The sequence below is a fragment of the Mirounga angustirostris genome, unplaced genomic scaffold (genome assembly GCF_029215605.1).
Source record: "Mirounga angustirostris isolate CCGP_5_RB_7025 unplaced genomic scaffold, mMirAng1.0.hap1 SCAF_8, whole genome shotgun sequence".
NCBI lineage: Eukaryota > Metazoa > Chordata > Mammalia > Carnivora > Phocidae > Mirounga > Mirounga angustirostris.
Genome location: NW_026991716.1, coordinates 21916309 through 21941855, shown reverse-complemented (window position 1 = coordinate 21941855; position 25547 = coordinate 21916309). Strand labels below are relative to the sequence as shown.

At 39.6% G+C, this 25547-nt stretch overlaps 1 protein-coding gene and 1 pseudogene across 30 annotated transcripts in view; both read left to right on the top strand.

Moving 5' to 3' along the window:
- FARS2 (phenylalanyl-tRNA synthetase 2, mitochondrial) overlaps positions 1–25547 on the top strand; it is a 617893-nt gene that overhangs the window by 339868 nt on the left and 252478 nt on the right. For all 30 annotated transcript variants that reach the window (XM_064597235.1, XM_064597236.1, XM_064597225.1 and 27 more), the window contains one exon: positions 4400–4560. In XM_064597235.1, the coding sequence (XP_064453305.1) occupies positions 4400–4560 (161 nt within the window). The remainder of the gene's footprint in view (positions 1–4399; positions 4561–25547) is intronic.
- Positions 14525–21951, top strand: LOC123837093 (tigger transposable element-derived protein 1-like; annotated as a pseudogene).

The window sequence follows — 25547 nt, the reverse complement described above, 5'->3', positions numbered from 1 at the left end:
TGTGATAAATAGTGGGGGGTGGCATGGCCTTTGGATAGATAGGATATTATGACATAATTGATACTATGGCATATACAGGGTAATATACAATATAGGTGATTGATCTTATTTTAAGCTTAATTCCTGATCTCTCCTACGTGAAACCCTATCTAGTCTTTATTTGCATTTCCATAATGGGAAGTGTTTACAATAAAAGGCAAAACCCAGATGATTTAACAATGTCTGGTTAGCCCTTGTTGAATAACAAACCACTCCAAACTTAATGGCATAAGAGAGCCACCATTTTATTATTCTGTGGTCACAAATTTGGACAGCACATAGTGGGAATGGTTTGGAAATGTATTGGGTCTTAGAGAACGAAGGAAACCAATCCTGGCTATAAAAGGGGGACATAGAAATTCATTTTTACTAATCATGATTATCCTGAAAGTTTGGCCCTGGTGTGACGTAAGAGGAATACTTTGTTCTTATAACCTCTTGAAAATAAACAGAAAAGAAATTGTATTTTATCTAGTAACAAAAATCTCTATTGTCCGAAATATTTCTTGTCACTGTTTATTTAAAAAGGCATGTAGTGTGAGGTCTCCCCATATTTGTCCTCCAGTTTCCCAGTTCTTTCCCACTCACCCACAAATTAAAAACAAAACAAAATAAAGTCAGACAGCTGCTGCTTTGAGTTTTTGAAATCTTTCAGAGATTTTTTATAATAATATGCCATGTATGGACATAGCCTAGTTTGTTTAATCCGTTCCCTGGTGATGGACATTGGGTTGTTTGCGGTCTTTTGCTTTTATAAACAATACTCCAGAAAGTGGCCTTACACATTCATAATTTCCCATAAGTAGGATGCATTCTAGTAGCTAAAGTAACAAGGTGTGGTATACACATCTGTAATTTTGATAGCTACTGCTATATTCTGCTCCTTAGGTCAATGGGTTAAAAACCCAGTTGTGAACCTACCAGCTGTGTGGAGAGTGCTTGTCTTCCCTTGGCTTTGCTATCAAGTATGGGATCAGATGTGTTTATTTAGCTAATCTGATAAGGAAAATATGGTAGTAACTTGTGCATTTTTTTCTTGCATTTTTCTTAACTAAGCTTTTTGTTTGAAGGTAATTATTCTTTGTTTCTATGAATGTCTTCATATTCTTTGTCCATTTAAAAATTTAGATTGTTGGGGCACCTGGGTGGCTCAGTTGGTTGAGCATCTTATCTGGCTCTTGATTTCGGCTCAGGTCATGATCTCAGGGTCATGGGATTGAGCCCCCGTGTTGGGCTCCACGCTTAGTGCGGAGTCTGCTGGAGGTTCTCTCTGTCCCTCTGCCCCTCCCCCTGCTCGCTCTCTCTCTCCCTCTCTCAAATAATTAGATTGTTGCTTTTCTTCTTACCTGCTTTTAGGGGTTCTTTGTTATTCTTGTTTTTGCTTTAGAAAATGTTTTAGGGGATGGGGACTACCTGGGGATAGATGAAAGGAGCAAAAGCTAAGGTACCAAAAAAAAAAAAAAAAAACCCAAAATACTAGATATTAAATAAGATCTTACCCTGAATCTATTGCTCATTCAGTTACAGATATTAGGCTCAGGTGGTTGGTTATATCTAAAAAATTGATCATAAAATCTAAAAGATTAAGGAAAAAGCCTAAATCACAAAGCAGCATTAACACTCCTACCTATCTTTATTACTTTCTTATTGAAAAGACTATAGCAGGATGCCTGGGTGGCTCAGTCAGTTAAGCGTCTGCCTTTGGCTCAAGTCATGATCCTAGGGTCCTGGGATCGAGTCCCACATCTGGCTCCCTGCTCAGTGGGGAGCCTGCTTCTCCCTCTCCCTCTGCTGCTCCCCGTGCTTGTGTGTGCTCTCTCTCTCTCTGATAAATAAATAAAGATAAAATCTTTTTTTTTTTTTAAAAAAAGACTAACGATTTCAGGAAAATGCTTTAAAGTTGTTTTAAAACTATTACCCATTATAATTCTTGAACATCACATTTTGTTTTTATTTTTTCACAGTAAATCCTCATTTGTACCTATATTAAATAGTAGTATCACAGGACATATTCATGTTATCATAGATTCTTCATAAGCTCTTACAGTCTGTCACTTAATAAATATGTATTTGTATAGCTATGATTTTTAATGACTCCATCAAAATGTCCTATAATTTTTAAGCCATTCCCTAATTTGGGCTACTCAGGTTGTTTCCATGTTTTTGCTCTTATAAGTTGTACTGCTGAGTATCTTCTTTCATTTATGTTTTTATTTTGTTGAGTTATTTCCTTAGGATAAATTCCTGAGTAGAGTTATAAGAATAAAGCGTATGAACATTTTAAGGATCTTTATATGTACTGCCATGTTGTTTCCAAATTGTAAAAATACATAGTGTAACCAGCAGTGAGTGAGACGCTAGAACCACACAATGCGGAATGTGCTGGAGCCACATCCCCAGGACTGTCAATTTTCAATTAAAGAAAAAAAAATTCTTCTTTAAGTAGATTTTAAAAGTCTATCATGGTTGTATTAAATTTCATGTCTTTAACTAGTCACCAGGCTTTTTTTTAAGGCCTCACACATCAGTATGAATTATTCTAAAATATTTTGCCTCACACTTCAACTGCTCTCTTAGGCACCTGATCACAGGGTGAGGGGTTGTGGACACTTTTTCCTGACCCCACTGTCTGTGAAGTTAAATAGCCCTCTTCCCTCCTCTTCACCTGAACATTCATTCTTACTCAGTTCATCCTTACGGGTGCTCTCAGCCAACCACCCGCTTTTCTTTCACATACACCTTCCCTCCTGCTACTGAGCCATTCTCTCTCTCTGTGATCTCTTTTTGACTATTTTAATTCATTCAGCTTTTAAACACACCATTTGCAGAGGCTCATACTTCTGCATGGCTTCTATTATACATTTATCCTTGTTGTTTTATTTATAAACAATTGTAGTAGGAGCACGTGGGCAGAAATGGATCCCCTCCCCTCTTACCTGCCTCAACCTTGAACCATCTGTGTTTCCAGAATCTACTTCCAACCATTCCATGCTGCACTGTCACCCCTTTGTTTTTTGTGTGTGTGTGTGTTTTTAAGATTTTTATTTATTTATTTGGCACAGAGAGAGAGAGAACACAACAGGGGGAGAGTCACCCCTTTGTTATTGAAGATGTTCCTTGAGTCTGGAGTTTTCTTTTACCTTCACATTTTGGATTCGTGTTAGTTTTCTTTTGCTGGGTAACAAATTAGCCTCATACTTAATGGGTTAAAACAACCTAAATTTATTATGTCACATTTTTCCTTGCATCAGAAGTCCAGGTGCAGATTGGCTGGGTCCCCTGCTCAGGGTCTTCATAGGTGGAGATCAAGGGGTCAGCAGGGCTTTGTGCTCTTCTGGAGTTCAGGGTCCTCTTCTAAGCCCATTCACACTGTTGGGAGAATTCATTTCCTTAAGGTTGTAGGAGTGAGGGTCCCATTTCTTGCTGACCGCCAGGACCTCCCCCGGCTTCTAGAGGCCTCCCTCAGGTCCTAGCCACATGGCCTTCTCATTTCTGGGAGCTGGTTTGCTCCGATGGACCTGCATATAAAGTAACCTAATCACAGGGGTGAAATCGCATCACGTTCCTGGAGCCACCCACACTCAAAGGGAGGGATTTACGCAGGGCACGCATGTCAGGAGTGGAATCTTGAGGCCATTTGCAGCCTCCCCAGGATCCTAATCATCTTTAGGAAAAGTTATGCTCCTTTCATGAGCCCTTTCTGTAAGCTTTTCCAGTAGTATGTGTTGCTCCCTTGCCTTCTTCACACAGGGCTTTATATCTTTGGTCTTACTCTGTTTCAGGTGGGCGAAATAAACCTTTCAAGTTCATGGTGTTGCCATAATGTCAACAACACAGCTTACCTTTGCAGTGAATGGTAGTAGATAAGCATTTTACTTTGGCTTTCTTGCTCTCCGTGTATTTTTGAGGTAACGCTTACTAAGGGTGAAGGTTGTTTTAATAAAATTGAGGGTTCTTTCTGAATATTAACAGTCCACTCTGGCATGTTTTGAACACACCTGCCTGTTTAGTAAGCCATGTAGGGACAAGAGACCATCTTTTCTCTCTCCTCTGTAACCTGCACATAGTAGGCTAAATGTTTGAATCAGGGCAAACAAGGATTACTCAGAGGCAGGAACCAGGGCTTTAAAGAACCTGGAATGTAATTATAAATGAAAGGCAATATTAGAGACAGTGTGACTCCAGAGTGCTTCAGTGAAGGAAGTGAGTGAGGAATGTGGGAAGCATGAGAAATGTTAAGACAGAGACCCTCATGGATGTCTCCACAGCTCCCCCCAGTGCCTCACCACTAGGAGGTGCTCAGCCATTCACCTGCGAAGTCTTTATATTTTGTAAACCAGTTTTGTTTTCCCAATTGTAGCTGGTGCTCAAGATCGGATCGGTTGGGCCTTTGGCCTAGGATTGGAAAGACTGGCCATGATCCTCTATGACATCCCTGACATCCGCCTCTTCTGGAGTGAGGATGAGCGTTTCCTGAAGCAGTTCCGCGTGTCAGATATCAACCAGAACGTGAAATTTCAGGTAAAAGGACTTGAAGAATCAAATAACAATAATAATAATGATAATAATAATAACACTGGTTTTTAAGGATTGAAGGGTCATATACTTGAAAAGAAACTTGTGGAATTTAAATATAATGTGTATTTGAAAAGAGGTTTTTTTTTTAAGATTTTTTTTTATTTATTTGAGAGAGAGAGCATGAGCAAGAGAGCAGGAGGGAACATGACCAGCGGGTAGGGATCAAGGGACAGGGAGAAGCAGGCTCCCTGCTGAGCAGGGAACCTGATGCGGGGCTCTGTCCCAGGACCCGGGGATCATGACCTGAACTGAAGGCAGACATTTAACTGACTGAGCCACCCAGGCATTCCTTGGAAAGAAGTTTTAAATAGAGGTCCATAAAGACACATGAGTTCATAAACCATCAGAAATTGTATGCAGAAAAATAAGAGATTTATCAAGCTTTTAGTCTGGGCAAAGAACTAACTTTGGGCTTTGTTAATGACCATTTTATCATTATGAAATAGCCATCTTAAATCACCGATAATACTTTTAAAAATTTTAGTTTTTCTGGTACTAATGTATACACACTGGCTTTCTTATGATTAGTGTTTGCAGTGTGTGTCCTTTTCCTCATTTTATTTTCACTCTAGGTCCTTATATTAAGTGTGCCTCTTCTAAACTGCATAGAGTTGGGTCTTTTTATTTAAGCCCGGATTTAACTGGAGTGTTGAATACCTCTTACAGTTACTATAATTACCTGGGAGATTCTTGGGCTTAATTCTGTCATTTTTTATTTCTTCCCCATTTCCCCCTTCTCTTCTTTCTTTCTTCATTTGGAAACTGAGGTTATGTGTTTTTTGGTTTGTTTGTTCTTTTATTCCATTTTATTACCCCTGTTCTTGTTCAGTCTCACTATTTTGTATTTTTTTAAAAGATTTATTTATTTGTTATTTTAGAGAGAGAGAGAGAACGTGAGCTCTCCGGACCCTGAGATCATGACCTGAGCTGATATCAAAAGTCAGTCACAAAACCGACTGAGCCACCTAGGCACCTCTCCATTTTGTATTTTTAAGTAGCTCTTCTAGATTACAACAGGCATAATTAACCCATCACCCTTTACCATGGTGACTGTTACACAGCTTCCTAAGACATTTAACATCCGTCAGGAGTGTAGTTTTGTTTACTCCTCTTGAATTTAATATTACTGTTGTTACTTTATTTCTCCGTGTATTATAATCCCATAGTATATCACTCTATTTGCTTCAAGTAGCCAACTGTCTTTTTAAAGAGACTTAAAGCTATGTTGTTTTATATCTCCCTTGATATTTATGCCACTGATCATCATTCCTTTCTGCCGATCTTGGTTTTTCTCTGTGATCATTTCCCTTTGGTCTGGAGAACTTCCTTTAATATTTTCCTGTAGTGCAGCATGAATGTTCGCAGTTTGCCTGTCTGGAAATGCCTTTTCTTCACCCTTACTTTTTAGGAGTATTTTCTACGAATATAGGTATCTAGGTTGCCAGTTTGTGTACACGTGTGCTTGTATGTATGGGCACGTGTGGATGTGTGTGCATGTGTGGGTGTATGTTTGTGTGAGTGAATGTGTAGGTTCCTTTCAGCTCTTGAAACGTGTCATTCCATTGCCTTTATCTTTGTACTCTGGTTTTTAGTGGTTTGACCTATGTGTGATTTTCTGTCTATTTTCCTGCTTGGGCTTTCACTGGGTTGGATTAATGTCCTTCAACCACCCTTGAAACCCTCATCTAAAATCTCTTCCAACAATTCTACTCTATTCTTTCTTTTCTTTTCAGGCCGTAACTGCATGTATGTCAGAGCATTTGAAATTATGCCATAGTATTCTGATTCTCAGGGTGTGTGTTTTATTACCGATTTTTTTTTTTTTTTTAGCTCAGTGCTTTATTTTGGATAGTTTTTGTTCTCTTATCTTTGGGTTTACTAACCTTTTCTGTTTTGTCCATTTAACTATTAAGCCCTTCCAATGAATTCATATTGTACTTATCAGTTCTGCAATTTCTATTTGCTTCCTTTTTAGAGTTTTTATTACTCTGGTGAATTCTTCATCTTTTCGCCCATTTTGTACATTTTCCCTTAAATTCTTTAGTGTCTTCATAATAGTTGTTTTTAAGTCCTATCTGTAAATTCCAACCATTTTGTTATCTGTTCTCCTTTTATTCTTTTTTTCTTCTTCATTATGGGTCACGTTTTTCCTGCTTTTCCACTTACCTTACTTTTATATTGTGTATAAAAGAACAAAGAAGCTGAAGTAGGTAATATCTGTCCTCAGAAAGCCTTGTCCTTTGCCCTGTCAGGCAGCTAAGGTGACTAGGCAAGATCTCTTTGTTCTAATCAGGAGTCAAACTGGATTTCATATCTGATTTCCCGTTGATGGTGAGATCTGGCCTGCAGCAGAGTCTGGGATCTCTGCATGTGAGATTACATCTCTCTCCTTTCCACCCAGTTGCCAGCTTCTTCACCACCTGTGCTTGCTTGCCAGGCAAAAGCATGATGAAGGAGCACTGACTGGCTGTGGGGTCTCGCCGTTTCTCCACCTCCCAGTCTGCCATACTAGCCGATGTTTGGCTGATCAAAGTTGGGCTCCTGTCTCCTTATTGCAGCCAGGTTTCTGCGCCAAGGGCAGGCTAGCTCTTCTGCCCACTCATGGCCGGGGTCTCATCTCCCTCTGAAATTCTGCTCGATTAGGCTTGTGTCCAGATCTCCTCAGTGTCTTGCACGACAAATAAGATTTCTGAATTTATTGTGTTCTCATCATTACAGTGGGACCAGTGGTTTTCTGTGACTTTTTGTGTTCTAACCAAAAGTGGAAAAACCTCCTACAACTTACTCACATTTTTAGTTTCACCTTTAGTGGCCTTTAAAAAAAATCCCTTTTTTTTTTTTTTCAAGTAAGCTGTTATTTTTGTTCTAGCACCAGGTCTATGTTAATTTAGAATAAAGCTCCATCTAAGTGATCAGCTGTGAAAACCTGACTAAGGATGTAAGTCTTTCTCATTCACCTTTTCGTTTTGTTCAGTCATTTATTTAATTGGCAAAATTGATGGAACACCAACCAACACTGTACAGAGCAGGGTGCTCAGTGCTGGCGGGACATTCACAGATGACTAACACAGTTGCTGCCACAAGTCAGTGGCTCAAGTCCAATGTTAAGTGCACTGTAACTGTCACCTCTTAGGAAACACAAAGATCCCCAGGAAGAGAGACATGTCATTTTTTGTCATTTCTTCTGCCTTCCAATTTCAAAATCAGTGCACGCATACTTACACTATAATGTAATTTAAATGGCTCTCTTTGTGTAATAAACTTAACTTCTGATGGAGCAGTTAGGATTTGATCGCTGAAAAAATATCTGTCTATAAAATACTTTGGAAATTACGGGTCACGGAGAGCTGTTTTCGAATTATTCACCCGTATTTAGTATTTATTGATTATATTCTACGCTAGCTCCCTATTGCTGGCATAGCAAGCTACCACAAACCTAGTGGCTTACAACATCCTTTATTATTTTATAGTTTCAGAGGTCAGAACTATAAGATCAGTCTGGGCTAACGCGAAGGTGGCAGCAGGGCTGATTCCTTCTGGCGGCTCAAGGGGAGAATCCGTTTCCTTGCCTGTGAGCTCTTGTCGGGCTGTTCTCATTCTCAGATCATGGCTTCCCCTCACACTGCCTTTTCCCCTCTCCTTCCCTCTGTGGTCATCTTGCCTTCTCTGAATTTTTGTCTTCCTCTTACAAGAAAAGGACCCTTGTGATGACGTGAACCCACCAAGATGATTCAAGATAATCTCCACATCCCAGTATCCTTTTCTTTTCTTTCTTTAATTTTTTTATTATTATGTTATGTTAGTCACCAAACATTACATCATTAGTTTTTCATGTAGTGTTCCATGATTCACTATTTGCGTATAACACCCAGTGCTCCATGCAGTATGTGCCCTCTTTAATACCCATCACCAAGCTACCCCATCCCCCCACCCCCCTCCCCTCTAGAACCCTCAGTTTGTTTCTCAGAGTCCATAGTCTCTCATGGTTCGTCTCCCCCTCCGATATACCCCCTTCATTTTTCCCCTCCTGCTATCTTCTTTCTTTTTTTTTTTTAATATATAATGTATTATTTGTTTCAGAGGTACAGGTCTGTGATTCAACAATCTTACACAATTCACAGCGCTAACCATAGTACATACCCTCCCCAGTGTCTATTACCCAGATACCACATCTCTCCCACCCCCCACCACTCCAGCAGCCCTCAGTTTGTTTCCTGAGATTAAGAATTCCACATATCAGTGAGGTCATATGATACATGTCTTTCTCTGATTGACTTATTTCACTCAGCATAATATCCTCCAGTTCCATCCACGTCATTGCAAATGGCAAGATCTCATGCCTTTTGATGGCTGCATAATATTCCATTATATATATATACACTCACACACACACACACACACACACACACACCCCACATCTTCTTTATCCATTCATCTATTGATGGACATCTTGACTCTTTCCACAGTTTGGCTATTGTGGACATTGCTGCTATAAACATTGGGGTGCATGTACCCCTTCGGATCCCTACATTTGTATCTTTGGGGTAAATACCCAGTAGTGCAATTGCTGGGTTGTATGGTAGCTCTATTTTCAACTTTTTGAGAAACCTACATGCTGTTTTCCAGAGTGGCTGCACCAGCTTGCATTCCCACCAACAGTGTAGGAGGGTTCCCCTTTCTCCGCATCCTCGCCAACATCTGTCATTTCCTGACTTGTTAATTTTAGCCATTCTGACTGGTGTGAGGTGGTATCTCATTGAGGTTTTGATTTGGATTTCCCTGATGCCAAGCGATGTTGAGCACTTTTTCATGTGTCTGTTGGCCATTTGGATGTCTTCTTTGGAAAAATGTCTTCTGCCCATTTCTTGATTGGATTCTTTGTTCTTTGGGAGTTGAGTTTGATAAGTTCTTTATAGATTTTGGATACTAGCCCTTTATCTGATATGTCATTTGCAAATATCTTCTCCCATTCTGTTGGTTGTCTTTGGTTTTGTTGACTGTTTCTTTCGCTGTGCAAATTTTATCTTGATGCAGTCCCAATAGTTCATTTTTGCCCTTGCTTCCCTTGCCTTTGGCGATGTTTCTAGGAAGAAGTTGCTGCGGCTGAGGTCGAAGAGGTTGCTGTCTGTGTTCTCCTTTAGGATTTTGACGGACTCCTGTCTCACACTGAGGTCTTTCAACCATTTGGAGTCTATTTTTGTGTGTGGTGTAAGGAAATGGCCCAGTTTCATTCTTCTGCATGTGACTATCCAATTTTCCCAACACCATTTGTTGAAGAGACTGTCTTTTTTCCATTGGACATTCTTTCCTGCTTTGTCAAAGATTAGTTGACCATAGAGTTGAGGGTCCATTTCTGGGCTCTCGATTCTGTTCCATTGATCTGTATGTCTGTTTTTGTGCCAGTACCATACTGTCTTGATGATGACAGCTTTGTAATAGAGCTGGAAGTCCGGAATTGTGATGCCACCAGCTTTGCTTTTCTTTTTCAACATTCCTCTGGCTATGCGGGGTCTTTTCTGGTTCCATACAAATTTTAGGATTATTTGTTCCATTTCTTTGAAAAAAGTGGATGGGGGACGCCTGGGTGGCTCAGATGGTTAAGCATCTGCCTTCGGCTCAGGTCATGATCCCAGGGTCCTGGGATCGAGCCCCGCATCGGGCTCTGTGCTCAGCAGGGAGCCTGCTTCTCCCTCTCGCTCTGCCTGCCTATCTGCCTACTTGTGATCTCTCTCTCTCTGTCAAATAAATAAATAAAATCTTTAAAAAAAAAAAGTGGATGGTATTTTGATAGTGATTGCACTGAATGTGTAGATTGCTCTAGGTAGCATTGACATCTTCACAATATTTGTTCTTCCAATCCATGAGCATGGAACGTTTTTCCATTTCTTTGTGTCTTCCTCAATTTCTTTCATGAGTATTTTATAGTTTTCTGAGTACAGATTCTTTGCCTCTTTGGTTAGATTTATTCCCAGGTATCTTACGGTTTTGGGTGCAATTGTAAATGGGATCTACTCCTTAATTTCTCTTTCTTCTGTCTTGTTGTTGGTGTATAGGAATGCCACTGATTTCTGTGCATTGATTTTATATCCTGCCACTTTACTGAATTCCTGTATGAGTTCTAGCAGTTTTGGGGTGGAGTCTTTTGGGTTTTCCACATAAAGTATCATATCATCTGCAAAGAGTGAGAGTTTGACTTCTTTGCCAGTTTGGATGCCTTTTATTTCTTTTTGTTATCTGAGTGCTGTGGCTAGGACTTCTAATACTATGTTGAATAGCAGTGGTGATAGTGGACATCCCTGCCGTGTTCCTGACCTTAGGGGGAAAGCTCTCAGTTTTTCCCCATTGAGAATGATATTCGCTGTAGGTTTTTCATAGATGGCTTTTATGATATTGAGGTATGTACCCTCTCTCCCTATACTCTGAAGAGTTTTGATCAGGAAAGGATGCTGTACTTTGTCAAATGCTTTTTCTGCATCTATTGAGAGGATCATATGGTTCTTGTTCTTTCTTTTATTAATGTATTGTATCACGTTGATTGATTTACGGATGTTGAACCGACCTTGCAGCCTAGGGATAAATCCCACTTGGTCGTGGTGAATAATCCTTTTAATGTACTGTTGGATCCTATTGGCTAGTATTTTGGTGAGAATTTTTGCATCCATGTTCATCAAGGATATTGGTCTGTAATTCTCCTTTTTGATGGGGTCTTTGTCTGGTTTTGGGATTAAGGTAATGGTGGCCTCATAAAACAAGTTTGGAAGTTTTCCTTCCATTTCTATGTTTTGGAACAGTTTCAGAAGAATAGGTATTAATTCTTCTTTAAATGTTTGGTAGAATTCCCCTGGGAAGCCACCAAGATCCTTTTGTTAATCACACCTGTAAAGTTCTTTCTGAATGGAAAGTAACCTGTTCACGGCTTCCAGGCATTAGGACATGGGCATCTTTGGAGGGCTGTTATTCAGCTTATCACATATGCCTTTATATATTCCCTTTTCATGCTGGCAGGTAGAAGAGAGCAGATTTTGTGGTTAGATATAAGTAATGCAGACAGTACTAGAGTGTTAGCAGTTTTTACCTATCTGTGTGGAGTGCTCATGGATATACGTATATGAGAAGAGTGAGACTCACTGTGTCAATGTTGTTGGCCTGTCTTAAGAATACTATTTAACGTGATCATTCTACTGTGTGAGGAGGCTCTTCTCCAGAGCAAGGGGGAGGACACATGAGGGGAAGGTCTGTTAACAGCTGTGTGTTTGTGGCTTCTCTAGCTGGGAAATTCTGGGAGCCATTTGGGAATTGTATTGTGCAGGGCTGGCAGGAGTCAGGAATTTCTTTTCTTTTCTATCTCCCTTCAGGCCATCCAAGATTATGTTTTAAGCTCTCAGCTTCTCTGGCATCTTCCCCTGCACAGTCTCCATGGTCTTCTAAATCCATCCGCCCGTCTCGCTAGGCTGGCTCTCTTCGAGGGGCTAGCAGCAGTCTGATTTGTCTCACCCCAGGGCCCCATCTATGCCACTCTTGCCCAAAATCCTTCAAACCATCGTGTGCCTCTAGTAAGTAGGAAACTCACGTTAGATGTGTTGATTTTTGGTGTCTGTTTGACATGGTTTGAGTCCAGCGCTTTGTTGTGGCTCTCTTTGCCGAACCTTGATCAGTGCCTGATATACATGGATGAACAAACTGGTGGTTTCATCATCCAAGTGTCTTCTTATTCTGCACAAGAGATCTTTGTCTCGCACTCTAGCTCCCCTGGCTGGGCTTATAGTCTGGCCTTTGGGCCCTTGTTGTGTGTACATCTGCCAACTCCCCTAGGTGCCATTCACTGTTTCCATGCATGAGTTGAATCTTCAACAATCCAAGTTTTGTTCATCTTTGAAGTGTTAACAGTCCTAAATTGTGAATTCAATATTTAGTCCTATACAGAGTAATTCTTGTTATTGAAAATCATTCATTAATCATCATTGTACGGGCGCCTGGGTGGCTCAGTTGGTTAAGCGACTGCCTTCGGCTCAGGTCATGATCCTGGAGTCCCTGGATCGAGTCCCGCATCGGCTCCCTGCTCGGCAGGGAGTCTGCTTCTCCCTCTGACCCTCCCCCCTCTCATGTGCTTTCTCTCTCATTCTCTCTCTGTCAAATAAATAAATAAAATCTTAAAAAAAAAATCATCATTGTACATTTTATTTACAAATTTTACTTAAATATTGTGAGTTCCACATGTGTCCATAGTTGCTCACGAGGTCAGTCCCTATTTGATGAAATAATGCTGGTTGTTGGTTGTTCTCTTTTCTCCCAGTTAAGGAGTTTAATTGGCTTTCTTCTGTGGGCACAGGCTGTATTTGTCCCTAATCCTGAATATTACTCCAGATACTTGTCACTGTAACAGGAGTAGGTGAGCATGGATGGGTGGTGGCCCGCAGGCCTCTCCTGCCACACCCTATGCAAGAGCATCATAATAACAGTCACATTTAGTGCTTAACACTCATTTAAGCCTCATTCTCTGTTCAGTACTCTAAAGACCTTACATGCCTTAAGGTAGTCTTCTTAATAACCCTCTAAGTTTAGGTACGATTATTCTTTGCACTTTACAGTTGGGGAAATGGTCGAGAGAGAGAGCATAAGCAGGGCAGAGGGAGAAGCAGGCTGCTCGCTGAGCAAGGAGCCCGATGCGGGACTCGATCCCAGGACCCTGGAATCAGGATTAAATTTTTCTAACAGTTCCAAAGATTGGTGCACAGTTTCTATAAAAATAAGGCATGGAGTGAAATTACCCAGTTTATTAACTTACTGGTAACAAGCTGTATGTGTTAATGCTTCTCACACTTCAGCGTGGAGATGAGTCACTGGAGGATCTTGTTAATATGCAGATTCTGATTTAGTATGGCTAACACGGAGCCTGAGACTGTGTTTCTAACAAACTCCCAGATGATGCTGACGTTCTTGGTCCATGGACCACACTCTGAAGCTACAGAAGGATGGACAAACTCATCTTACTTGTCAGAGCCTCAGCTACCTCACCTGTAAAATGGGATGATAAAGTGAGATAGTCTTGACCAGGTGATTAAACTCACTTCTTCCTCTGGTGCATTCTAGATTTCGGTTTAGTAGAACTGATGTGGAAAACAACGGCAGAAGAAAAATTATTAAATTTCCTTACTACCTGAAGTCCATTGATAAGTCCTTGAAACAGGCAGAGTGACCTTCCTCTAGGAACTCAGCTGCCTGGATATTAATACTTTGCTAAGGGCAAAAGGCAACCTTAGCTTGACCCCCAGTCTCCTGTAAGTCCTCATTAACATACAGAAGTTCCTTTGGAAATTCCCTTTATCTCTGCCCCCCCAAGATACGTGTTGACAGTCATCCTCCAAGCATATGACCCACTGATACATATGTCTGAAGGGTCTCATGACTGAGGTCTTACTAAACAGTAATAAATGACTTTTTCCTAACAATAGCTAGCCCCCCTCAGGGTCCTGGAAACTTTGTTTCCATAATATCTGGGAGGCTTAAGCTATCCCTAACCCCCTCCCAACTTGAAAGTATATAGTGGGCCACTCCTCATGACCCCGGTGCTGCTCTTTCTGCCCACGGGTCCTGTCCCTTTGCTTTAATAAAACCGCCTTTTGGCACCAAAGACATCTCAAGAATTCTTTCTTGGCCGTCGGCTTCGAACCCTAACATCTTTCCTTCATCATAGCTATTACAATAAGTAGATCTATGAATTATGATTCCTTTGAACTAATCTTGAAATTCTTCTTTCTTCTTGCCCTGTGAATTTCAGTTGCAATTCTGTAACACTTTTGTTTTTATGACCTGCCAAAGGTCTTCCTTTCTTCTTCCTTTCCTCTTCCTTTCCCTTCCGTCCTTCCTCCCTCCTTCCCTCCTTTCTCTGTCTCTCCCCCTCTCTCGTTCATTCGTTTATTCATTCATTCATTCATTCATTCATTCTTTTGTATTTGTCAATGTGAGAGGACTGTGTGAATAAATTCATACAGTTTAAATGCATATTTAAAACATGCTTAAGTCAGAGATTTTTTTGTGTGCTTTATTTATGAAGAGAAAACAGTAGTACTTAATTTAGAAAAAAAAACAGAACTAGCGATGTGAGGGATGAGTCTGGATGCTCACAGGATGTGGTGCAGGCCTCAGTAGGACGGTGACTGTGAAAGTCATCTCTGAGGTCAATCATGGATAGATTCCTGCAGGAAAGTGTGTCAGAGTTTGGCCTCGTCTTCCCTATAATACGAAGCATCAGCGGGGATGCTTGGTTATATGAAGACCGGGAGTTTCTAGAGGCCAGGGTTAGCCATTTTCCATAATTGATGTCTTCCAGCAATCCTAGTTCAGTGGCCCATATATTGCACGTTAATTTGTTTAATACCTTATAATACTTGCCATTTGTTGAGTGCTGTGTGCAGGCCACTGGACTAAATGCTTTGCCAGTCTTATAGCTTTCATTCATCACAATCTAATGGGGTGGGTATTATCAAATGATTTTATTGGTGATGCAGCTGAGGCTAGGAAGCACCAGTAACTCAGCCATGAGAACTGCAGTGGTAAGTGACATAGCTAGAATTTTGTCTTCAGCTGACTGCAGAGCGCTCCTGATGGTGAACTAGTAAACTGTTGTGCCTAGACTGAAACACTGTTCTGGAATCAGGAAGATAAAATGAAAGCTCCTGACATCACATTGTTTCCAATCTGGAAGAAGAGACAGCTTTATCAAGAGATAATTATAAAATAAAATAAAGTAAGTAACGGAGCTGTATAGTTACGTGTAGAATTTTGCTGACACTGACCAATGCATGTGGAGGTCAAAATTGTCTTCTTCCTTTTTTTTTTAATCCCTTTTTGCTAGTTTAATTCTCGAAATCCCTCCATGTCTCTCCAGAATTGTATTAGGACTTGAGCCTGTGATTACTTGCTAATCTCCATGGCTTGGAATAGTTCCTAGGTCTAGTTCTGCTGTCATTATAAATGTTGTCTGATAGTGACTTACTGCAGGATTATGCAGAGTTTCTTCATTCTATTCCCAAATAAATCCAGTTGTGAGGATCCCATCAGCTTCATTGTGTTGCAATGATATGAATGGATCTCTGATTTTTTCACTATTTTCATGTGCATTTTTTCCCAAATCACACATACACAGAAAACACGTAAGTATTTTTCTTTATCTAGAAAGCGGTGTTTATCCCCGGAAACTGCAGGTGTACCTCATTTAGTGTGCTTCATCTTATCGCCTTGCACAGACACTGCATTTTTTATGAAATGAAGGTCTGTGGCAACCCTGTGTCCAGCAAGTCTGTTGGCTCCATTTTTCCAGTATCATTTGCTTGCTTTGTGTTTCTTTGTCACATTTTGGTACTTCTTGCAATACTTCAAGCTTTTTCATTATCACTGTATTTGTGAGGTGATCTGTGGTCAGTGATCTTTGATGTTACTAGTTCAATTATTTGGGGCATCACAAAACCAAGCCCGTATAAGACACTGAACTTAATTGAAAAATGTTGTGTATGTCCTAGCCACTCCACCAACCAGCCCGTCCCCCCATCTCTCCCCCTCTCCTCAGGTTCCCCTATTCTCGGAGACACAACAATATTGAAATCAAACCAATTACTAACCCTACATGGCCTCCAAGTGTTCAAGTGAAAGGAAGAGTTGTATGTCTCTCACTCTAAATCAAAAGTTAGAAATGATTAAGCTCAGTGAGGAAGGCATGTCGAATGCCGAGACAGGCCAAAAACTAGGCCCCTTGCCCCAAACAGTTAGCCAAGTTGTGAATGTAAAGAAAAATTCTTGGAGGAAATTAAAAGTGTTACTCCAGTGAACACATGAATGATAAGAAAGTAAAACAGCCTGATTGCTGATACGGAGAAAGTTTAGTGATCCAAATGAAAGACAACCAGCTATAACATTTCCTTAAGCCAAAACCTAATCCAAGGAATGATCCCAACTCTCTTCAAGTCTGTGAAGGCTGAGAGAGGTGAGGAAGCTACAGAAGGGAAGTCTGAAGCCAGCAGAGGTTGGTTCATGAGCTTTAAAGCAAGAAGCCATCTCCATGACATCAAAGTATAAGGTGAAGCAGCAAGTGCTGATGGAGAAGCTGCAGCAAACCATCCAGAAGATCTAGCTAAGGTCACTAATGAAGGTGGGTGCACTAAACGACATATTTTCAGTGTAGACAAAACAGCCTTCTATTCAAAAAAGCCGTCTAGGACTTTCATAGCTAGAGAGGAGAAGTCAATGCCTGCCTTCAAAGCACAGGCTGACTCTCTTGTCAGGGGCTAATGCAGCTGGTGACTTGAAGTTGAAGCCGATGGTCATTTACTATTCCAAAAATCTTAGGGCCTTTAAGAATTATGCTAAATCTACTCTGCCTGTGCTCTATAAATGGAACAACAAAGCCTGGATGATAGCACATTTGTTTATATCATGGTTTACTGAATATTTTAAGCTCTCTCTTGAGACTTACTGCTCAGAAAGATCCTTTTCAAAATATGACTGCTCATTGACAGTGCACCTGGTCACCCAACAGCTCTAATAGAGATGTACAATGAGATGAATGTTGTCTTCATGCCTGCTAACACAGTATCCATTCTGCACCTCATGGGTCAGGGAGTGATTTTAACTTTCACGTCTTAGTATTTAAGAAATACATTTCATGAGACTGTAGCTGCCATAGATAGTGATTCCTCTGATGGATCTGGGCAAACTGTATTGAAAACATTCTGGAAAGGACTCACCATCCTGGATGCCATTAAGAACATATATGATCCATGGGAAATGGTCAAAATATCAACATGAACGGGAGTTTGAAAGAAGTTGATTCCCAGCCTCATGGTTGACTTTGAAGCATTCAAGACTCCAGTGGAAGAAGGAACTGCAGATGTGGTGGAAAAAGCAAGAGAACTAGAATTAGAAGTGGAGCCTGGAGTTCTGACTGAACTGCTGCCATCTCATGATCAAACTTGAATTGATGAGCAAAGACAGTGGTTTCCTGACATGGCACCTACTCCCGGGGAAGATACCGTGAAGACTGTTGAGATGACAGCAGAGGATTTAGAATGTGACATAAGCTTAGTTGATCAAGCAGCAGTAGGGGGTGAGAGGATTGACTCCAATTTTGAAAGAATTTCTATTGTGGGTAAAATGCTATCAAACAGCATTGCATGCTACAGAGAAATCATTTGTGAAAGGAAGAGTCAATCACTGTAGCAGCCTTCACTGATGTCTTATTTTAAGAAATTCCCACAGCCACCCCAACCTTCAGCAACCACCACCCTGTTCAATCAGTGGTCGTTGACATGAAGGCAAGATCCTCCCCCAGCAAAAAGAGTACAATTCACTGAAAGCTCAGATGATGGTTAGCAATAAAGTATTTTTAAACTAAGGTATATATATTGCTTTTTAATACATAATGCTATTGCACATTTAATAGACTTCAGTATAGTATAAACATAACTTTTGTATGCACTGGGGAGCCAAAAACTTCGTTTGACTTGCTGTATTGTGATATTTGCTTTATTACGAACCTGTAATAGGAAGAAGTAGAGGAAGATGTGGGGAAGATGACCATCTATAGAACCTTTTTTATGTGCTCTGTAATCATTGTTGACTGCAAAATAAAGAGAGATGCAATGAGCAAGAGAATGGACAAGTTGGTATTAGGAATCATTATAGTGCTTATATGCAAAGCATTATATTAGAACCTATCACATAGTAAGTGTCTCATCCAGGTTAACTAGTATTCATGTTTCTATCACCACCACCACCATAACTACTACAAAACATAACCCATCTGAGCGCAGCAGCTACAGTCCTCATGATTCCTCGCCCTTCCAGCCCATAATTTCCATCTTTAGCTTGCTTTGCCAACATTGGTGTTATGTAACCCCACTCTTATGATGTGAGGACATTTCACTGACCTGCAGTCTATGGAGTCCTCTGGACTATGGCCCCATGTTTGTATTGGAGCCTCTATCCTCAGAGGCCTGTGGATTTATGACTATTTTTGTTTGTTTCTGTTTTTGTTAAGGCAGGGGATCTTGTGATACATTTATACATTTCAAAAACTGTTACCACAAAGTTCTGTTTTGCTTAAGGCCCTTTAAAAGAAGTAAGAATGAGATCCTCCGGTGTCTTCTTCCACAGCTCTCTTGTAGTGTAGATTAGAAGGATGTGTGTTACATGACCTTTAGATGTACACACATTCAATATCCATATTACGTTGGCTATTAACCTTGGAGATATACAAGAACTTCTTATTTATAGACAACACATTAAACTTAAAATCTTGCCAACAAATTATGTCCAGTATATTTTAGAAGTTATCTATCTGACTAGAGGAGGTTTTGGTATTTTTAAAAAAAGATTTTATGTATTTATTTTAGAGAGAGATGAAGAGAGTGTGCACAGGGGTGGGGGGTGGTAGAGAGGCAGATGGAGAGGGAGAGAGAGAATCCCAAGCAGACTTTGCGCTGAGTGCGAATCCCAGTGTGGGGCCCAATCCCACAACCCTGAGATCATGACCTGAGCTGAAAGCAAGAGTCAGACCCTTAACCAACTGAGCCACCCAGGCACCCTGAGGAGGTTTTGGTATTTCTGTCTCTGGAACCAGGGGGATACATTAATACTGTACAGAATCATCTAAACTGGATACTAATAGTTGATAGATCATAAAGTTAAAAATTATAGTTTTAGAAAATATTTCATAATGCATATGTGTTTCAAACCATCACATTGTACACCTTAAAAATATATACAATTTTGATTTGTCAATTTTACCTTCATAAAGCCGGAGAGAAAAAGTTAGAGTTTTAAAAGGAAATCATCAGAATAGAGACCAGAAACAAATACAGTTTTGAAGGAATTGTCATAGGAAGAAAGAACATGTCAATTAAACAAGGATGAGTAGGTCAATGGGTTTTCTCTCCAGGTATGAATATGGGAAGTTGTTGTTACAGGATTGCAATAGGGGATGCTTTTGGCTTCAACCAAGAAAAAGCCAACTCAGAATAGTTTAAGAAGAACAATAGCAAGCATCCCTCAGTGATGCCAGGCTCTAGAACCTTGAGCGTTTTTTCCCCTCAGGGTTGAAAGATGGCGGCAGGAGCATCAAGCATCACCTCATGCAACTAGATCCAGAAGCAGAAAGCAGAACACCTTTGTTTCCTTTTTTAAGTGTGAGGGAAAGTTTTCCAGAAGTCTTCAGGCAGTCTGTTCACCTCATTTTCAAGGTAGTTGGAATGGTCTGTGAAGGTAGCTTGCTGTTTTCTGATATTTATACTGAGCTCATGTCAATAAGGTTTATTCTTCTGCATTATTTCACTACCAGCAATGCTAGATGCTTACAATTAGGCCCCGTGGCAATGCTGTCTCTTATTACCACAGCCATTTTTATGAATAAACAGTCACTTACGAAATGGGATGATGAGGCTGCTACAAAAGCTATTCCAGCCTAAAACCTGCCTTCTGCTGGCTAATGCTTGAAATCATTCCTTAGAGTTTGACCCCCTCATCAAATGTGAAATATTCCTTTTGCGTAGAATATGCTGTGCCTACTGCCCTAGGGCAATTGGATTGGATTCACAGACATATGTGACTGTGGGACATTTTTTTCTCTATCTCAAATTGAGTACAGAAATCAGGGTCACCATGGCCTATCCAACTATGTTAACTGTCTTGGCCAAAGGGGAAAAGGGCTGAAATACTAACCTCAAAGCCATCCAACCTAGGATTGAGATCCTGGGAGTTGTCAAAGACATAACAAGTGTTGACTGGAGCCAATTCAAATGGAAAATTCAAGCTTTATGTTAATGTTCTGGGGACCAAATTGAAGCCAAGTAATTTACCTTACTAAATTCTTAGTCAAGAAAGACAAGTGTGGTTGTTCCGTGTCTTTAATTTATCTCATCCTGCGCAATAGGAAAAACAAGTCTCTTCACTGTTGCAATTAGAGAGGGCTCTGCTCCTTCACTCATAGGATAAGGAGGAGCATTTGGGTTCATCTGAAATATTAGGACTTAGAGTCAGCCTGTGTTTAGATAGAGAAATGAGAATTACTTTGTGATCACATTACTGCACAGCTTTTCACACTTTGTGCCTTTATGTTGGTATTCTGTATCTGTAATCTTGTGATCTTGAAAATGAAGAATGGTTAAAGTAAGCAGTAATTTATATAGTAGATAGCTTAATTATTCTTTCTATCACTTGGCTGAGTAATGAATCAAATGTTTTCTTTCAATATGAGGGAAGAATTTATTTTCTGAAGGGCCTCCCTGTGAGTTTTATAAATGACAATTATAGACCGTAATTCACTACCAAAGATAGTGAATGAGAAATACATGACCCTAGTCCATTTGGCAGATTTTGAACTCCAGGTTAACTGCTGTCTGAGAGCCAAATAGCTATTTTATATTTATTTTTATTTGTTTTTAAAATGATAAATATTCTAAACACGTAAGCATATATTTCATGATTTGATTTGCTAATAACATAGGACTGTGTGCCTTCTTCCCAGCTAAGCCGTTACCTCTCTCAACTATGCTAGGGTTTTACCACAGATTCTTCTAGAGACTGAAAGTATCAGAAATGCAGTTGACCCACGTAACTCTTTCCTGCTATCCTCCCCAGAGGTGACCCCTGACTTCGGTTTGATGTTGACCATTCTCATGTTATTTATAGATATTCAAAAACAGTTTATAAGATTGCTTCAAAATGCATATTAAGTGGCCAAAATAGTTAAAAGATAGAAATTCAGATGGATGTTATGGGAGAATTGAGTGGATTCTAAAATGCATGTAGAAATACAGAGGGCCCAGAATGGCCAAATAACCAATGTGGAAGGATTTGCTTAATCTGATGTCAAGTCCTTTTTAAAAGCTACGTGGACAGAGAGGCCCGCAGGATGTGGTGAGGAGCCCAGAAACACGTCTCTGTACTACCCTAGACCTATGACCACTCCTGCACTGTGGGACAGACAGACAGAAGGAGCCTTTTGTGCAAGTGGAGTGGGGAAAATTGAGTGTCCATATGGAAAAAATGGAACTTGACCCCAGGTTCCTAATTATTCAAAAATGAATTTCAGGGTATTTGTAAATCTCAATGCAAAAAGCAATTTGTTAGCTACTGACTTTGAAAGAGCCATTTTACCAGGAGTGATTCTTTGATTATTATTGGAGTAAATTGAATTGGGGAGATTGAGTTAAATGAACTATGGTAATATAAAACTAAAACCTAATTCTATGTCTGATCTTAAAAGTTTTGAAGTGCATATTTATTTAAAGTCATCGCTCTAAGTTTTTTTGTAAAGCCTTTTATCAAATAAGAGATGTTTCCTTCCATTTCTAGTTTGCTAAGAGCGTTTATCATAAATGACTAAAAATTTGTCAATAAATTTGATATTTATATATTTTATATACATAGGTAAGTATATATTTTGTCCATATATTTAGAAGCACTCTCATAATTTTTTGGCTTTATGCTGTTAATATAGTGACATATAGTGATTATTTTTTGCGTGTTAAAGCCTTCTATTCTTGAAATAAATATGGTTGGAATATATGGTCTTTTTATATATTTCTGGATTTGATTTGGAAATATTTGTCTAGGATTCCTAAATTTGTGTTCAAGGGTGAAATAGATCTGCAGTTTTCTGTTTCTTATATTCTTACAGGTTTTGAAGTTAAAATTATGCTATCCTCATGAAACTAATTTGGAAGTATTTTTCTTTTTTTCTATGAGACAATATTTTGAAGATCAGCATTCTTTCTTTCTTAAACTGTCTGATCCAATTTACCAGTGAAGTCATCGGGGCCTGGAGTTTTCTTTGTGAGGAGTTTTTAACCACAGGTTAAATTTCTTTAACTGTTATTAGGCTATTCAAATTTTGTTTTCTTTGGGTCAGTTTTGATAAATTGTATTTTTTTCTAGGACTTTGTTTCATCTAACTTTCAAATAATGTATTGGCATAAAGTTGTTTGTAATATTTTCTTATTATCCTGACTTCAAAAAAAATATTTTTAATTGGGGTGCCTGGGTGGGCCTCAGTCGGTTAAGCTTTTGCCTTTGGCTCAGGTCATGATCCTGGGGTCCTGCTCGGCAGGGAGTCTGCTTCTCCCTCTGCCTCTGCTGCTCGCTACTCTCCCTGACTTGTGCTCGCAGGCTCTCTCTCACTGTCTCAAATAAATAAAATCTTTAAGAAAAACTATTTTTAATTAATCAGTAGTTATGCACATTTACTAACATTTTATCAAATTTAGTACTCATCTTATTTTTTCCATACTGAGACTTTGCTTAGATTTTGCTTTTCTTTTTAATGAAGTATATCCTTTGAATATTTTTTCTCTGAGGGAACGTAAGTGGTAAACTCTTGGTCTCTGTATATCTGAAAATGTCTTCCTGTTGCCCTCATTCTTGAATAATAATGTAGTGGGGCATAAAAGAGCGGTCATCCCCCTGTATCACTCTGAAGGTAGTACTTCTGGCCTTTGTAAGTCTGATTTAATCAAATTGTCATTTCTTTGTAGATAATAATGCCTTTACGCTTGGGTGATGTTTAAGGCTTTCACTTTATGTTTGATGTCCTCCTATTTTACTGTGTTGCATGTTGGTGTGGATTTGTCTTTACTTATTCCTCTTAGTACTTGAAGGATACTTTGATTCAGTTCTAGAAAAATCTGCATTATGATCTCTCTGAGTAGTGGTTCTCCTCCATGCCCTCTTTTACCTTTATTGTGGAGTCTCCTGTTGTATGTTGGAGCCTCTTAGTTATCAGCCACGTAGCCTAACTATTCTTTGATAGTTTTTATTTTTTTGTCCTCCTGTGCAGTAAATCCCTCAGTAATTTCTACCAATTCAATAGTTTTTCTCTTGAGTTTTTTTTTTTTTTAAGTTTGTAACTTCTTATTTCCAAGATCTCTAGTTCCTTTTCTTCTCCAACTTCTTGTTTTATTTCTGCCTGGTTTAATTTTCTAATTCCTTGCTTTTTAAAATGGTTTTTACTTTGTTTAGCAATTTGAATACCTTCATTATGCTTATTTTAAAGGCTCTAGCTATTCTATAATATTAGTTTTACCTAAAGTGAGTTCATGCTCTGGTTGTTGATTTAGTTGGTTGTGTTTATTTTTCAGTGTTTCAAAAATCTGGCTTTGCCAACTCATTTTTTATACCTGTTCATTTTTTCTTTTTTTTAAAAAGTCACAAACACTCTACTCATCCCTCCTTGTCTACCGACCTCTATGGTCTAGACTTGGTCCCAATGTGCCCCAGTTGACAACTGGTCTTATAATGGCATTTTAGAGTACCCACCTCTTGATTATAATGTAGTCACCAAGTTCAAGAGACTGTATCTGCTTCTTTCTTTTTTTTTGCCCAGGCCCACAGCTTCCTATTGAGGAGGTGATTCAAAGCATTAACTCAGAATGGTAGCATGACAGGAGATTGAAATGAGTCCATGGGACAATAATTTATTTAACATTCAGGGTTTTTTAATTTAATTTTATTTTTTTAAAGATTTTATTTATTCATTTGAGACACAGAAATACACACACAGAGAGAGAGAGAGAGCATGAGCAGAGGGAGAAGCAGAGGGAGAGGGAGAAGCAAGCTCCCCGCTGAGCCAGGAGCTCAATGTGGGGCTCGATCCCAGGACCCTGGGATCATGACCTGAGCTGAAGGCAGATGCTTAACCATCTGAGCCACCCAGGCGCCCCCAGGGTTTTTTTTAATTATTTTTTTTTATTTGAGTATAGTTGACATACAATGTTACATTAATTTCAGTGTACAACATAGTGATTCAGTATCTCTATACACTATGCTCTGCTTACCACCAGTGTAGCTACCATCTGTCACCATACAATGCTACGATAATACCATTGGCTACATTCCCAATGCTGTGCCTTTTAATTTTGTGACTTATTCATTACATAACTGGAAGCCTGTACCTCCCACTCCCCTTCAACCATTTTGCCTATTCCTCTCCCCACCCCACCCCACCCCGCTCCAGCAACCATCCATTTGTTCACTGTTTTTATAGGTCTGATTCTCCTTTCTGTTTGTTTATTCACTTTGTTTTTGAGATTACATATATAAGTGAAATCATATGGTATTTGTCTTTCTCTATCTGATTTATTTCGTTTAACGTAATATCCTAGGTCCATATTGTTAGAAATGGCAAGATCTCATCCTTCTTTACAGCTGTGTAATATTCATGTGTGTGTGTGTGTGTGAGAGAGAGAGAGAGAGTGAGAGAGGTGACATATATATGTGTCACATCTTCTTTATCCATTCATCTATGGATAGCCACTTTGGTTGCTTCCATTATCTTGGCTGTTATAAATAATGGTCAATAAACATGGGGTGTCTATATAACATTTAGGTTTTGGTTGATTCTCTCCTTGTTCACCAGAAACCAAGTTATATGGCGTGTGTGTGTTTGTAACAATCAGCCTTTTCCTCTCCCTGACAGTCCTTTGGCACAGCCCATTTCTAGAGATGTACCCAGGCCTCTGAGCCATTAGTAACTCCACCTTTTCTTCTCCCAAACAGCCAAAGCATGCTTTTATGCAAATGATAACCTCCACTTTAATTGGAGTGTGTATCTATATAGTATATGTTATATATAACCACTGTATAATATATAAAATATCACTAAGTCTCTACACTAGTGGAGTAAGTCCAGTCAGATAATCTCCAAGGTCATTCCATAGTTTGTGATGCTGTGAAGGTGAGAAGGATTTCCTTGTCTCCTTTCCTGCCCACCTCAGATTACATTGCTCCTCCTCACATTCATTTTACTTAATTTTACCAGCTTTAAAAAAAAAAACAAAACTTGGTTATAGAAAGATATTATTACTGTGCCTTGGCCTCCATTCCTCAGAAAAGTCTTCCCAGATGGTGGAAATACCTCCAAACTGATTTTGGATTCTAAGATC